Source organism: Protopterus annectens, chromosome 16.part0 (assembly GCF_019279795.1).
Source record: "Protopterus annectens isolate FY-2018-M chromosome 16.part0, PAN1.0, whole genome shotgun sequence".
Lineage (NCBI taxonomy): Eukaryota > Metazoa > Chordata > Ceratodontiformes > Protopteridae > Protopterus > Protopterus annectens.
Window position 1 is genome coordinate 521333794 of NC_056750.1, and position 16181 is coordinate 521349974.

Here is a 16181-nt window from a genome sequence, read left to right on the forward strand (position 1 = left end):
AGAAAACTCTAGCAGTTAAAATACACCCTCAGAGAATCACCGTGGTTACCATCACTGCAACCACAACGTACAGTGGGACACATTGCCAAAAAAACTGAGCAAATACAAAATGGGGTGATGAAGTGAAAGGAAAATGTAGCAAGATAATACTGGATAAGTCATGAAGTAAGCAATTAAACAAATACATATGCCTCTTGGCAGCTCATAAGTCACTTGGAATGAGCAAGGTACACAGTTTGAAAGTCTTCACATGATCCAAAATCTGTACAATCCCTTCAGCACTGAATTAAATACCTAGGGCAGAGATGGCACAGTTCAAACTCTCCCCCATAAGTTTTCAAAGAGACATGTGGCACTGGCTCCTCTAAAGTTCAAATCATCTCAAATTACATTGTCAAAGTTTCATCACTTGGTGGTGGGGGATCTCCTAGTCTCTGAGCTAGGAAACTGCCATGTCAGGAGGTGGTACTGGACAAAAAATGGTAAACACTTTCTTAAAATTCTTTATTGTTTATCTGTACAAAATAAAGTTTACATTACATACAATTGATTACTTAATTACAGCTGTAAAATTGAAAAGCTTTGTACAAGTAAGGCTTTCACACATTTGTTCTTTAAAAAACTAAATATTAAATAAAAATCACAAAAGCAGGACCCCTTAGTAATAAGGAAAATTACATACAAAATCACTACAATGTTATTAGGAATGAGTCTGGCAGACATCGTTAAATAAAAGGACATCTGTGCAGCAAAGTTAATCTGTGCATGCTGCTTCCACTACGCCCAAAAGACAGCTTGTATACCAAAACCTGCTTCTGTGGTCCAAGTGCTTTATATGCTCCCCATACTAGTCAAAGCAAAGCTAGCATCTTCTCTGCTACATTAAACAGATGACCATGTGGCCATTCTACAGTGATGACAGAAAACTACATTGTATTTTCTGCCATGTGAGGTAATGCTAAAAAGTGGTCCCAATTCTGCTTCAACATACTTTGGATCATCAACCTTAATAAAAAAAAAATGGAATAAAATATGGCAAATGGTGGAAGTGCATATGGAACATCACTTTGTGCAAGTACCAAATGGTTTGATATGCAGAGTTTCTGCTAAGTATCTCATACATGAGTGCCAAAAAAAGAATGACAACCTGATGTACTTCAGTGAAAACCAGATAAAAACAATTGGGGTATACATGACAAAGGTAATAAAAATTAATCTGTTTAAGGTACTGGATAAGATACTAGATTAAAACGCTAATGCTTTCCCTGCACAAAAAACAACCCCACAGTCAAACCATCACATTGTGTAACAGTCTTAACATATGTACTGTGGACTGCAACATAAAAAAAATGGGCACTCAACTAAGAAGCTGTTTCAGGCATACACTGTTAACACAAGTCACCAGTTTCTGCTAAGAGGCTAGCAAGAAACTCGTACTTTGTATTTTAATGATAAAAAGTAAAGCTACTACATTAAACTCTCCTGAAAGTGGAAAAAGGATGTATTCCAAAAGGGAAACATCTCTGCTATGGCAGCTCTTCAACATCCAGGGCAATGTTAAGTGATACATCCAGCTCCCTAAAGTACAGGCTCCTGCCATAAAGTAACTTGGCAGAACTCTCTCATGTAAACTGTGTATGTCCAGCTCCAAGCTAAGTTCAGTAGCTGCAGGATATGGTTATAACTTTGGAAGAGTTGTACTATGATGCAATCAAATTTAACACAATGCAGTTTACTGGTCTTACTCAAGTGTTACTAAATATTACCCTGAAATTCCAAGCTGTGTCACAAACATTTGTAGTCAAAATAAAGATTATGTAAATGAATACAAAAATTAAGTCACAGAGTGGATAAATACATTCCTTTCACTGCTAAAATCATCTGAAAGCATACAAAGTTAAAATTTGAGTACTGAATATGTACTGCTATTAATTATGAGAACAAAATTTTCCTTGGTTAGAAACCACAGAAAAAGGCGCTGCAGTTTAGAATGCCTATACAATTTTGGACTAAAATATCAAAGAATTCTGAGAGTTAGTTTTCTGGACACTTGTGAAACAGTTCATTTGAATAACTTGGGAAAGTAGACTTTGCCTGATGCATTTAGAATCTCTGCAAATTACAGCTTGCAACATATATGCTTGCTACATAAAGGTCATTTGTAACATACAAATACACAAAGCAAGAGGAGCTGCTGATCCAAAATTATGTGTGGGGGGGACAATGAGCTCAGACCAAATGCTGCAATCAAGTCAAATATGCATGTGCCGACACTGCAAGTTTTCCCTTTTCCTGTTAACTTCTCTGTCAAGATATCCTTGTAGAGTTGATGGTAGCCAACTTTAAAACAGTTTCCATTTACAAACCACTTGTATGTCACCATGTAGAAGTGTGGGTTTAATTGTCAATTTCAACAGTTGCTGGTCAAACCAATTTCAAGGCAAGCTGGCAATATCCCTTTTTGGAGGTGGCCCAAGAGGTGTGTTATTTACTGTGGTCTTTCCTTCAAACATCATGACTCTAGAGACCAGGAGAGAGAGAGAGAGAAATAACATATGAAAATCTTTGACCAAAGTTAAGCACAACGTGTATATAATGAAGAAAATTCTCAAATGTAAGACAGCTGCTACTATAAAATTGTTTATTTTAAGCTGCTGAAAAACTTATTCCCATTAAGTACAGTTGTGTAAGAACTTACCATAACAGTAGATGTCCTACTGATCACTGTGGCAGTATTCCTAACAGATGGGTCACTGCCACCAACATCCCGCCAGGGTACCAAAGCCTAAAACTTCCATAAGCCATATGTATGACATAGGACTTAAGCCTGTGAGCAAAGAGATACATAAACAGATATACAAGCCTAATTTTTCTGGCCATGTCCAAGCTAGCAGCCTGGACACACACGGCTAGAAAGTACTCAACTAAGAGGGGGAAAAAAAAATAAGGGTCCCTCTTCATCCTGGGGGCTGCTATAAGGGGCGGCACAGTGAAAAGGAAAGATGGAGGAAAAGGTGGAAGGAATAATGCAACAGTGATCAGTAGGACACCTACTGTTATGCAAATTGACAGCTGTACTGTGTCCTGACTGAAATCCCTGTTGCAGTACTCCAAACATGCAAGTGAATAATAAAGCTTATGGCAATAAAAGGGTGGACAGGTAAGTGTAAGAACCAACAGGCCTGGAATGTTAGACTGGTGAAGGCAGTTCTGGACTTGGAAAAAGAATTTCTGTTGTGTTAAGTGGTTACAGGACAAGCTAGCTGCCTTCCTCCCCAAGGCTCATTCCACTAGAGTAGTGGCTGCTTCTGTAGCTTTTCACAAGGGAGTAGATTCTGGAATAGTCCTGGAAGCAAAGATTTGCCATGGTAAGTGTAGCAAAATGAAACCTAGAAATCCAGCATCATCCACTTGGATATTGGCTGTCCCTGCTTAGAATCCATGAAAAAAAAAAAAAAAAACAGTTGGTCTGACTTGCAGAAAGACGCAAGACTTATTCTTGTCTAAGTAAAAATCTAAGCAGTCATTGTACCCAAGGAATGTACAATTCTCTTCTGTTCTGTGGGTTGGGAAAGAAAGTGGACAGGTTGAAGGCATCTCATTTATCACTTTAGGCAGGAAAGAGGACCTGACCCTCAGGCACATTGTGTCCTTATGGAAGACGAGGAAGAGGACAGTAGTCATTAGTGCCTGAAGCTCTGAGACCCATCTAGCGAAAGTGAGAACTACCAACAAAATGATCTACTAGGTGCAGAATTTTAGAGATGAGGAAGCAGCTGGCTTAAAGGCAGAGTGAGTTTCTCCCAACACATACTTGAAATCCATAGAGGGAGGCACAGATTCTCTTGGAGAAAATAAGTGCAGGACCCACTCCAAAAAAAAGTTTTTGCCTTGAGACTGAGATGGGTGAAAGTAGGTTGATTATGTAAAGCCACCTTTTATGGTGTTCACACAAAGATAAAACATGGGATCCAGATACCAGACTCTCTTCCATTTGACTATGGAGGACGTTTGGATACTTGGGTCTCCTTGCCTCCCGGAGAACCCAAAGCACAACAAACTAAGGTCTAAGAGATCGGAATCCTATCATACATATTCTCAGGTTCATGGAAGATAGGCTGTGGTGAAGCAATGGGTCCCCCCTGTTGTGTGATCAGGTTCTGAGGCTAAAAGGTACAGGAGAAACCAACCCTGCCTTGGCCAAAAATGAGTCACTGATAGAATTTTTTCTATTTTTTCTGATTTTTAGTAAAGCAACTGGTAGCAGAGAAAGTGGAAAAAGGGGATAAAGAAACCTCCCTGTCCAGTGAAAAGACAAGGCATCTATCCTCAAAGCCAGGGACAGGAATACAAGTCCTTGTGCAGAGAAAAGTTCTTTGTGGCTCTCTGAAGCAAATAAATCAATGGGCCTGCTGAGGGAGTCTGCAAAGATTATGTCCTCGGAAGGAATGTGAACCGCTTTAAGATGCATGTTCACTTTCATGGCCAAGTCTCAACCAATCTGAGCCACCCTCCACAACTAGCAAGAACTTCTCCCTCACTGCCTGTTAATATATCATGACTGTTTTGTTGTCTATGAATACCTTTAGATGTCCGGGTTTCCAGAGATGAGAGAAGATCTGTATGAATGAGAGCCCTCATCTCTTTCTGTTTGATACGTTCTGCCTTGAGGTTGGTTTGCCATCAAGAATCCCAAAAGTCCATGACTCCAAGCCTCAGAAGCATCTGTGCAGTTCTTGACTGAATCTGCACCTTGAAGGGCAAGTCTGCATTGAGGTTCACCTATGCCTTCCACCAAATGATCTCACTCTTGAAACAAGGGATAAAAGATCGGTCTCCCTTGAGTGATGATGTTGGGGCCATACATTTTCCAGGTACTGCTGCATTTTCCTCATAAGCAGCCTGGCAAGTAGAAGCACAGGGGATGGTCATGTTATGTATCCTAATGCTCTCAGAATCTCACTTGCTGAGTAATCCTGGAGAACAGATATGAAGTTATCATGAGACTCTGCACCTTTTCTAAGGACAGGAATACAGTACAGTACAGTTGTGTACCTAAAATAAATGTAGATGTTAGAGTGTATTTACTGTTGTAGTCATTACACTTGGGTTATCCGCCGGCAGGCTACCCGCAGTCAGCCAGAGTTCCAAAGTCCTGGTCCGGCATCAGTTGCTGTCGCCTCTTCCCTGACGTCAATGTGCCAGGGGTATAAAAGATGCAACCAATGCCATTTTCTTCAGTTTTTCATGCCCCAGATGTCAGGTGCCCCCAGATAGGAAGGCTGGAAAAATAAAATTATGCCACAGAAGCATGCATGTAGTAATATAAACATTTCCTTCATCTACAAGCAAATACACCACATAGGTTGTATAGAGTTGAGAAGTACAGAGACGTCCCAGCAATGAAAAGGGGGATGGTGGGTAACCTGGAATGCAACAGTGAATACACTAACATCTACATTTATGGTAGGTACACAGTTGTACTATGTTCGTGTTTCACTGTTGCAGTCATTACACTTGGGTTGAATCCCAAAGCTGAGGTTGGGCGGCTGGGTCTAAACTGGATTTGGAGAGGCTACCAGGCCCTGCAAGACTGCAGTGGCAAAGCCTGCTCTGGATTTAGAGTAGAGGCGCAAGTGGTAGTGCTTGGTGAAAGTGTGCACTGAGCTCCAGGTTGCAGCTTCTAAAATGTCTTTGGTTGGTACTCCTGAGAAAGGCTGCTGAAGTGGCTGCTACTCTGGTAGAATGTGGCCTAATGACCTTAGGCACTGATTTGCCATGTTGTGCATAACGGAAGCGGATGCAGTGTCCTATCCATTTTTAAATTGTCTGCTTTGTGAGTGATCCTGCAGCATAGGCTACAGTTGCTCAGTTTCTCTGAAGGCTTTTTTGTCCAGGTAGAATCGTAGCTGTCTGTGTATATCCAAAGAGTGCAGAAGTCTCTCCCCTTTATTCTGGGGATTTGGATAGAAAGTTGGTAAATGAATGGTTTAGTTCAGGGCCACACTGGAAACTACTTTTGGCATGAATGTTGGGTTTGTCCTGAGAGAAACCCTGTCCTTGTGAAATATGATGAAAGGTTCCACAGCCTTTAATGCCTGTAACTCTGATACCCTTCTTGCTGAAGTTATTGCAAGGAGCAGAGCAGTTTTCCATTATAAGAATTTTATATCAGCTTTGCTGGATGGTTCAAAAGGAGGCAGTGTGGGTTTTTCTAAAACAAAATTGAGATCCCAAGTTGGTACTGGTGCTCTCCTTGGGGGTCTTCTGTTTTTTTGCCCCTCTGAGGTACTGTCTTAGTAGAGGATGTGAAAAAAATAGGAGGTTCCGTATTGTAATGAGATGAAATGGCAGAGGCATGGATTTTAATTGATGAGAAAGATGGGCCTTTGCCCAGCATCTCAGATAGGTATTGTAAAATCTGAGGTATATTTGGAACAAGTGGCTCGAGCCCTTGTGCCTGGTTCCAAGCACAGTATCTATTCCATTTTTCTGCATAAGATTTCCTAGTGCTGGGCCTCCTGGCTTCTAAAATGACATCCATAACAGCTTTAGAGAGGTTCAGTCCGTGGCTACATTATCTGCCATGCTGCCAGATTTAAGGTTCTGAGTTGACTGTGTAGAATCTGATTATTTTGTTGAGTCAGAAGATGAGGAATTTGAGGTAAAGGCCAAGCTGGGCCCAGAGACAAGCTCTTTAGGATTGCGTACCAGTGCTGGCGTGGCCAGTCCAGGGCAATCAGGATCATTTTTGGCCTTTGTCTGACTTTTAGGAGTACCTTGGGTAAGAGGCGGCATTGGAGGGAAGGCATAGACTGATGGGGCTTTCCAGCTGAATGATGGAGCATCCACTTTCCATGCTTTTAAGTTCTTGTGCAGAATTTCTGTAGTTGGCAATTGTGAGGGGAGGCAAAAAGATCTACGTCTGGGCATCCCCATTTCCTTATGCTAAACACCTGTGGATTTGTTTCCATTCGTGAGAGTCCATGAGATTTCTGCTTAGTCTGCCAGTGTATTTTTTGTTCCTGGCAGGAATTGTGCCTGCATATGTAACTGATAGGTTAGTGCTGTGTTCCACAAGGTCATGGCTTGCCTGCATAGGGGGTAGGAATGTGTGCCCCCTTGCTTATGTACCACATAACTGTGGTATTGTCCGTATTTATTAGTAGTTGTCCTGGATGTAGTAGGTGCTTGAAAGCTGTCAGGATGTTATGTACAGCTAGCATCTCTTTCTGATTGATGTGAATATGCATTTGTTCCTTGGGCCATGTGTCCTGAATACATTTTCCTGCCATATGTGCCCCCCAGGCATAATCCAATGCATCCGTTATTGTCTGCCTGGCTGTGGGTAAGGTGAAAGGCTGTCCCTTGTTCTGATGACAGGCCTGGGACCACCATCGAAACTCCTGTTGTAGGCAGGGAATTAAAGTTATGATTGTCTCCAGGCTGTGACAATGTTGAGTCCAAACACTTTTTAGATACCATTGTAGTTTCCTCATATGTAGTCTTGCATATGGAATTAGTAGAATGCAGGACGCCATGAAGCCCAGGGCCTGCAGAATTTTTCTTGCAGGGAGCTGGGTCTTTGTTGCCATCAGTTGAAAGTATTAAGTCTGTTTGTTGCCTTTGTCTGGCGTTAGATAAGCCATTGGGGCAGTTGTATTTAAGCTTGCACCCAGGAATATTATCTCTTGAGAGGGCACTAGTTTTGATTTCTTTTCATTTACTGTGTACCCTAGGCAAATTAGTAATATTTTTACAAACGCCAGATGCTTTAGTAGAATGTCCTTGCTCTCTGCTTGAATAAGGCAGTCGTCCAAGTACGGATATATTTGAATTCCTTTTTGTCTGCAAAAATGCAATTACTGGTGCCAGGCATTTTGTGAAGACCCTAGGCGCAGTAGATAAGCCAAAGGGCAGTGCAGAGAATTGGTAATGCACTGAGCCTGCTATGGAATCTGAGGTATCTTCTGCAAGTTTGTCTGACTGGGACATGCAGGTATGCCTCCTTGAGGTCCAAAGTAACTAGCCAAGCGTTCTTGCCCAGCATGGGTAGAAGCTGCTGTAGTGTTAACATTTTGAATTTTGGAACATCCAGGAAAGTATTTAAGGTTGACAGGTCCAGTATTGCTCTCCAGGCTTCGTCCTTTCTGGGTACTAAGAAAAGTCTTGAGTAAAATCCTTGTCCCTGTTCTTGCTGTGGTACTCTGAATAGCTCCCATGTCCATGAGAGCAGGAATTTGTTTTTGCGCCTTTGCCCATTGGTTTTGTGGCAGGTCCGGCATACCTTTTGCTTTTGGAAGCGTGTGAAAGTGGAACCTGTAACCCTGAGAAACAATACTGAGTACCCATTTGTCCTGGGTGACTGTGCCAATTTTTTGAGAAAAGTGCTAGCTTTCCACTTAGGGGTGCTGCCAAAAGGTAAGTGCTTGGCATAGGGAAGTCATTGGGACTGTTTCCTATACGGTTGTGATTTGTCTTCCCTCCTTTGGGGGCTGAAGCACCCCATTGTTTAGGCCTGTAGGAGCCTTGGGGCTGAGATCTGCCTCTTGGTCGTCTGTATCTGCTTCTTTGTGGCCCGTCTGACACTGGAAAGGACCAATTTTTTGAAGGCCAGTTTCTGCTAAACCTAGGTGGTTGAACCTGTAAGAAATCCTTTACTGTCTGCATTGATTTTGTTTAAACCTCCATTTTCTTTAACACCTCTTCTGCCTTAACACCGAAGTATCATGCTGTAGTGGAGCATCCAATAATTGTACTTTAACATGGTCAGGTAAACTTTGTTCTTTCAACCAAGCATACCTTCAAATAACAGAGCCTGTAACTGCGGCTCTACAAGAAGCCTCTAATGCATCAAAACCACATTGTAAATTATGCTTTCCTACTTGTTCAGCTGCATGCAATAAATCCTGCATTTCCTTACTGTCAGGACTTTGAGATTGAAACCATTTTCTGCTTTAACAATGACATGAGGTACTGTTGATATTTAAGCATGTGAAATTGGCAATTTAAAGCCCTTACCTGAAGTAGCGGAAGTGTAACCCCCCCCCCCATCTGTCCAGAGCTCTGGAATCCCTATCCGAGGGGACAGGATATTTAGCAGTGGAAGCCTTAACTCCTTTAGGACCCTGAGAAATAGTTTCTGGATCTGCAGCAGGGTTTTTGTAAAGAAATGTATGAAAGTCAGGCACCCTGTAGTATCTGTCTGGCTTGAGTGGTGCAGGGGGTAAAAAATCAGGAGTCAGAATGGATTCAGAGAAAACATCAACAACAACATCAAGCACCGGGAGAATAGCCAGGGGCCTGTGCTGGGGCAATAAAAGAGTCTCGGAGCCTTTTCTTGGATTCTGAATAATCCTGGCTCACCCAGTGGAAATGCTCTCTCATGGTGTGCAGGGTTTCCCCAAAAGAATAATCCTCAGGCGGAGAGGCTGAAGGTATAAGACTCGTCTGCATCAGAGTCCTCATAGGGAGGGAGAGAATATCCCTGATCAGAAGAGAAATCAGAGGAAATAGAAACCTGGTCAGAGGAATCAGTGTCTTGCCTAGGCCTTTTGTCAGGAGGGGGATGGGAACCCCTGATTAAAGTAATTAGGTCTTCGGCCATTTTAAGCAATTGTTTCTTTGGCATGGATGACTGTTCAATAGAATGCTGTACTTGTTTCCTTGTCTTTAATGGTGATTTTAACTTTGCCTTGGCTGCTGTAGTGGGCTTAATTGTAAGCTGTGAAGGTCTGAAAACACCCTCAGAAGCAGATGCCTGCTCAGCCGCTCCAGACCCATCTGAGGGAATAGTTTCCATAGGCCCAATACCTTGAGTTTCCACAGGCCTCTGTGTCTCCACATGGCTGTCTGATACGGCCTGTGGCTCTGAGGTAGCGGGTGTCAGGGGCTGTGAAAGCGCCTCACTGAGAACCGGCGACTGGCCTAGAAGAGGCTTTGTCGGTTTTGTACCTCGGATGCCTGTCCTTTTCTTTGTCTTTGCGTTTTTTATAAATCCTGGTCATCGGTTCCGACGGCATTATGTAATTAAACCTTCGGCCAAAATAATGTAAAGCAAAATCAGACAGACGTTTAATAGTGCGATTATTGAATCTAGCACAAAACCGACAACTAGTAACGTTGTGGTCAGGGCCTAGGCAAGGAATACAGTAAGAGTGAAAGTCCTTATGAGGTATTTGCTTCCCACAAGAGATACAATTATTAACTTTTACTGACATCGGTCTGGAGCAAGAAAAAGTTTCCCCAATGGGGTACTTAGCTTTACTGAAGACTTTGGTTCTGAAACTCAAATTCAAAAATCTCAGGAGTCGGCCGACCGGCAATTGCGAACTGCTTTTGCTTCGGGCACCACGCAGCAAGAAAGACTGAAGAAAATGGCGTCAGTTGCATCTTTTATACCCCTGGCGCACGGACGTCAGTGAAGAGGTGACAGCAACCGATGCTGGACCAGGACTTTGGAACTCGGGCCGACTGCAGGTAGCCTGCCTGCAGATAACCCAAGTGTAATGACTGCAACAGTGAAACACGATGAACATCTGCACGTTCTTTGTTTATTGCTGCACCTAAAGTTCATTCATCCCCCTCCTGCTACTGGGGTTCACAGTCGATCTGTCTTCCATTCAGCTTACTCAGTTTGCAACCCTGAGTAAGCTGAATGGAAGACGGATTGACTGTGAACCCCAGTAGCAGGAGGGGGATGAATGAACTTTAGGTGCAGCAATAAGGTCTAAGATGATGTAAGCCCAGATAAGCAAATCACCCAGGTAGAATATGTATTCCCAGAGTCCTACAAAATGTTATAACTGGAGTTAAACACTTTGCGACAACCCTGTAGGCAGTAGAAAGCATGAATGGCAAAGAAGAAAACTGAATAAAGGAGGTAAGTCAGTACCATACATTTCCTGCAAAACAGGTGCCTTAGAAAGCGCTTAATTTTGTATATTTTTTTTACTGAGTCTTTTATATAGTAAAATACTAGTTTCCTCAATTTCAGCTTGTGGCTCATTCATTTTTCTTTAGAAAGATAAAGGAAAGAAGTCTCTAAGACAGCATTTTGAAAGGGGTTCCCATCACATAGTCGAACTTTTACAAGTTCCAACCTCATATGGTCGAGACCATAAGTTCGAATTTGTAAAAGTTCAAGCATTTCAATGGAAATCTCCATAAGTAGAGGCTTCCATTTTGTTCAATAGGGTGTGATCTTGGAGTTGGTATATTTAAGTAGCAGGGTGTGTGTGTGTGTGTGTGTGTGTGTGTGTGTGTGTGTGTGTGTGTGGGGTTATTATTCATAGTCGAAGTTTTGTAACTTTAAACATAATGGTTCAAACATTACGTGTTCGAAGTTATAAGACTTCAACTATGTGATGCAGACTCTTGAAAGTGGGCATCTTGAGGAAGGTAATAAGCTGATAAAGGTCTAGTATGGGTGTCCACTGTCCTCTTGGCACCAGGAACAACCTGGAGTAAAAATTCCCTTCCCACATACTGAGGAGAGACTGGATCTATGGTGTCTTGGGAATGTATTTCCTGTAGGATGGGACAGGAAGATGCAACTAGTTGTATGGAAGGTGTGGAATGCCTTTGAAAGGAGGAAGCTCTTTCCAGGACATCTTACAACGGTTTGTTAATTGTGGGAACTCACTTGTCTGGGGTGATCTTATCCCAGTTTGTAATAGAAACAGTGAGTAGTCTGGAGATTGAGGGTGGGAAAAGAGATGGTTACAGACATCTGGAGGCAAGCCTACTGGATTTGGAGTCTTGTTCAGTTTTTTTTTTTTTTTAAATCTCTTCTTGGGTGCCTTCTTGCGTTTCATAAAAAAATGCCTATGTTCTCTTGGTCTCTTGAGAAGAGTGGGCTTTGCAGATTAATGGATTTGGTATCTGGGCAAGGATGCAAGTGGCATTTGTCTACAGTATTTCATGGTCTTGCAAGGTATTGAATAAACTAGCAACTTGCAGTACAAACAGAAGGTCCCCCATTGACAGGAAATCTAAGAGAGACCAACTGCGTAACCCAGATACAACTCCTGGTAAACTAAGGCGGTACCAGCTGCTCCAGAACAGGCCTCCACATGATCAAAGCTGCATTTTACACAATGTCTGGCCACCTGGATGGCTTGAGTTACTAAAGAAAATCTAGAAATCCTTATTCAGGTTGCAAAGAACAGAAAATATTTGGTCATCTAGGCCTGGTAATTTATGGTCAGAACAGAAGCAAAGACTCCCTCCCCAACTGTCCATGGCCCTACTGTCCTTGTCAGAGGGCAAGGCACTGGCCTCTGGTTGCAAGGCTTATATGATAAGAAGGGAGAAGGATCACCTAGAAGACTCCAACAAAAAACTTAGATTTTATGAAGTTCTAGATGAACCTGTCAGTCCTCCTCAGGGCTGCAGGCTGAGTCTAAGCACAGTATGTGGATGTAAAAGCATCAAGAAAGGACTCCAGGACTGGAGGGACAGGAGAAGGGGCTAGAGTGTCCACTTCTAATAGGCTGCAGTATAGGTTCTGGACATCAGATTTGCTTGTAGTCTTACTCATCATTTAATCATATTCACAATGGTCTCTCCAAAAGATGCCTCCTGCACAAGGATATCTGAAGGCATCCTCATTGCCTGAAGTCAGCACCTGTCCAGGTGAATGAATTTGAGGAGTATGTTAAAAGAATGATTCAAGTCCGAGGCCTCCTCCTCATCCTCCAAAAAAGTTACTATATTAATCTTCTGTGGAGCAGGTGAGGGGTGTTTGAAAAGGAAGGTGGTTATCAAGGGCTTTTTACGGCCATCATAGCCCTTAAAATCCATCCACTCTTCCACAGGAAGGAAATGGGAGGGTGGCATCTGTACAGACAGAAAGCAGAAGCTCAGACCCCCGACATATCTCAATGTTGCTTCAACAAAGTATTAGTTTAAGGGTGTGCACACTTGTGCAACCAGCTTATTGTATATATATTTTTTTTACATTTTCCCCTAACAGGTTTGTTTTTCAATTGAATTGTACAGGTTACAGGTCACATTAAAGGTGGGAAAAGTTTTGAAATTATTTATTGTGGTCTCTTTATATCACAAAAACCTGGCATTTTAACAGGGGTGTGTAAACTTTTTATATCCACGGTATTCATGTCAGAGAATGGGTTTAAAATCCTCATTCAGTCTTACTTATGAATGTGGAACATTTCTGTCAGGGCTGGATCTAAGACTGCCCTGTAGGCCAGACACAGATCACCCCTTAGTAGTCTGTAGTAGACAATACAGTGATAGGGCTTTCAATCTTTCCACTTAGGACTTGCTTTTTCTACACTGTCTTCCTGGTGAAAAACCTCTGGGATCACTCTAGTTGTTGCAGATGTCTGGTACGGTACATGCAAGAGTGTGCCCTGTACTCAGTTACTGGTCTGATGAGGGCAGAGTAAAAAAAGAATTTTAATGTCATCTGGCTGCAATGCCCTTACTTATGACTTGCACCACACAGGACTTCCTCACCACTGTGGACATGTGGTGATCGAAGTTCAGATTACTATCAACGTAAATACCCACATCAAGTCCCACTGGGTCTACTCTTAAGAGGGGTGTTCTCTAAATTGTAATTAGCTGGGGTATTTGCTTTCCCAAAGGGAATAACTATACTTTTTTTGCATTTAGTTTGAATCCATTGCTCTGGCATCAGTCAGCCTGTGCCAATCTCAATCATTTGTCTGCGTTAATCCTTTTCACAGTATGCCAGTATCATTTGGGGATTCAATGATTGCACATTTTCTGAACAGGAGAGTGCCTAGCATAGAATCTTGTGATATAGTGCTGGTGAATGGCTTCTTGCTAGAGGTGAATTCACCCACTTTGACAGTACATGTCCTGTTTGTGAGCCACTTGGCTACCACCTAGTTAAGTAAGGGTTAATGCCCAGTCAAGAGTGTTTCTCTAATGCCAGAGTAGGGAATTGTGCCGAATGCCTTGGCCAGATCAAGGTAGGTTGTATGCAGTCTTGTCCCTCATCCACAGGCTTGGTGACCTTCTCAGTCAACCAGATTTCACAAACATGACATCCTTAAATCGTCCAAAATCTAGAGATTATCAACAAGGATATAGGTAAAGTCCATGATTCTTTCTATGGCCTTACAGATAGAAATTAGATCCAAGGCTTATGGATCTAATTTCCTGAGTGAGCTGATTGCCTCCCTTTGAGCAGAGGGATGACTGTTGCTGTTCTTCACTCTGCCAGAGCATAGCCTGTTTGGAGGCTGTGGATAAACAGGGATCCAAGTGAGTTTGCCAAGTCACAGGGGCTCACTGAAGAAGTGCCTTTAGCCTCATAGAGCAAAGAGATGACCTTCTCTCGAGATAAAAGGCTGAGGAATGCTGGCAAGTATACTTTTAAGGATGACGAAGTTTGATCCAAATCTGTCAGCTAGAAGGTTGGCTATTTCCTCCAGCTGAGTAAAGGTGTTGCCATTAACAACCAGCTATGTAGATAGCTGGGTATTCCCCTTTAAGACTTTGGACGGTTAAAAAAAATGTTTTGTGATATTCCTTGGTTAGGGAGGATATTTTTGATTCATAATCTGCTTTTGGAGGACTTTACTACATTTCCGACTTGTTTGTTTAGACTAGCGAGGGATTTCTTCTGCTGAGCCGGTTTCCACTTAGTTTTGGACACTAGTTTCTCTCTCGATGCATAACGAGTTTATACCAGAGGTCCACCAGAGTGGCTTTTTTTTCAGCAAGACATGGATTTTAATCCGGTCCAGTACTACTGAATCTCTACAACTGCTTAAATGGCTACACTGGATACTGATGTACAGCTCTGCATAGGTGTTTGTATTTTTTGGGCACGGGGGAGATTTGAAATTTCTTATGCCATCGCTTAGCACTTTAGTTTGAGGGGGTACCTGGTGTTGTATTTAATTTTAAAGGAGACCGTTTACCAATGATGACATCATATGGGGTGCAATGCTTCCCAGTGTTGGCGAGTACTATTGTCCAGGACATTCGGCTCCTTAGTGGGTGTGCCAACCAGCTGTTCCAGAACATTTGCATTGATGCATTTTAGTGCTAACGTATGTACCCCAGTCAATGGTAGGGTAGATAAACTCACTCATGAGTATGAGCAAGGTACTGGGCTGCATGGTGAGTGACACCAGTAAGTCCAGGTATGTGGTATGTTTTTCCTGGTTCATGGTGGGGGACCTATAGCTTGTGAAGTGGCAGGCTTTTTGCCTCTGGTTAGATGGACAGAGTGGTTTGATCAGTCTTGAGGTTTACTTATTTTTTTATGAAGATGAATAAACCTCATTTGGTTCTTTCTTGTTCAGTTGCTAGTCAAACTATGGAAGACATTGTAGCCTTGCACAGTCAGGGTGCTTTCCACAGCTTTGAGCCATGTCTCAGTGACTGCACTGATGTCAGCATATCCCAACATGACAAGTGCTTCTAGGGAGTGCAGTTTCTTGTTTACACTCCTAGCACTGAGCAGCAGTAACTTGAGCTTATCAAGAGAAGATTTTGATATACTGGAAGGTTGGTTGCTTTGACACTGCCAAAAAAGGTACTACAGGAATGGCTTAAGCTTTTGCCAGTATCTGAAAGCTTGGAGGAGACAGGTGCAGACCATCTCTGGTAAAACAGCATGGCTTGTCAATGATGACCTCCCAGACTAACACTGAATCCCCTTGGACCAACACCAAAAGTTAAATTAATTGTTAAAGTCAAAGTCAATCATTTTCTGTTCGGATTGTGGCATCATCCTTGGTGAAGGCAAAATGCTACTCAGGACTAGACTCGTACCTACCTGTGACAATCTGAGAGCTCAATCATGCCTCTCTTTATACAGTCCAGGTAGGTATGTCTCTGGTCATTCACACCCACTTGGGCTATGACAGAGTCATACTGGTACTTGTGGCTGAGTGACTTGAATGCTTCCATGACCTTGTTACACTGTGGCCCTAAATTCTAGTACAAGAAGTCAGTGTATAAGGCACCTTTCTCCTATATTGCACAAAATTCAATACAACAAATTTTACAATTGCTGAAGTGCAAGTCCACACCTGTTAAATAGGTTCTTATTTTTTGCTTAAATGGTTAGAAGGTTGTAAACTTTACTCAAGGGGTACAACATTTAACAAATCCAGGGTCAAATATAAAAAGGCTTTAATATAACCAAGTAACATATTGAGATAAGTTTCAAA

General features: G+C 42.4%; 1 protein-coding gene across 1 annotated transcript in view; it reads right to left on the reverse strand.

The window, feature by feature from the left end:
• Nucleotides 1-490: 490 nt before the first annotated feature.
• Nucleotides 491-16181, reverse strand: part of LOC122791005 (allograft inflammatory factor 1-like) — an 80866-nt gene continuing 65175 nt past the window's right edge. Inside the window, exon 2 of the mRNA XM_044058753.1 lies at nucleotides 491-2520. Within this exon, the coding sequence (XP_043914688.1) occupies nucleotides 2436-2520 (85 nt within the window). The 3' untranslated portion in view covers nucleotides 491-2435. The remainder of the gene's footprint in view (nucleotides 2521-16181) is intronic.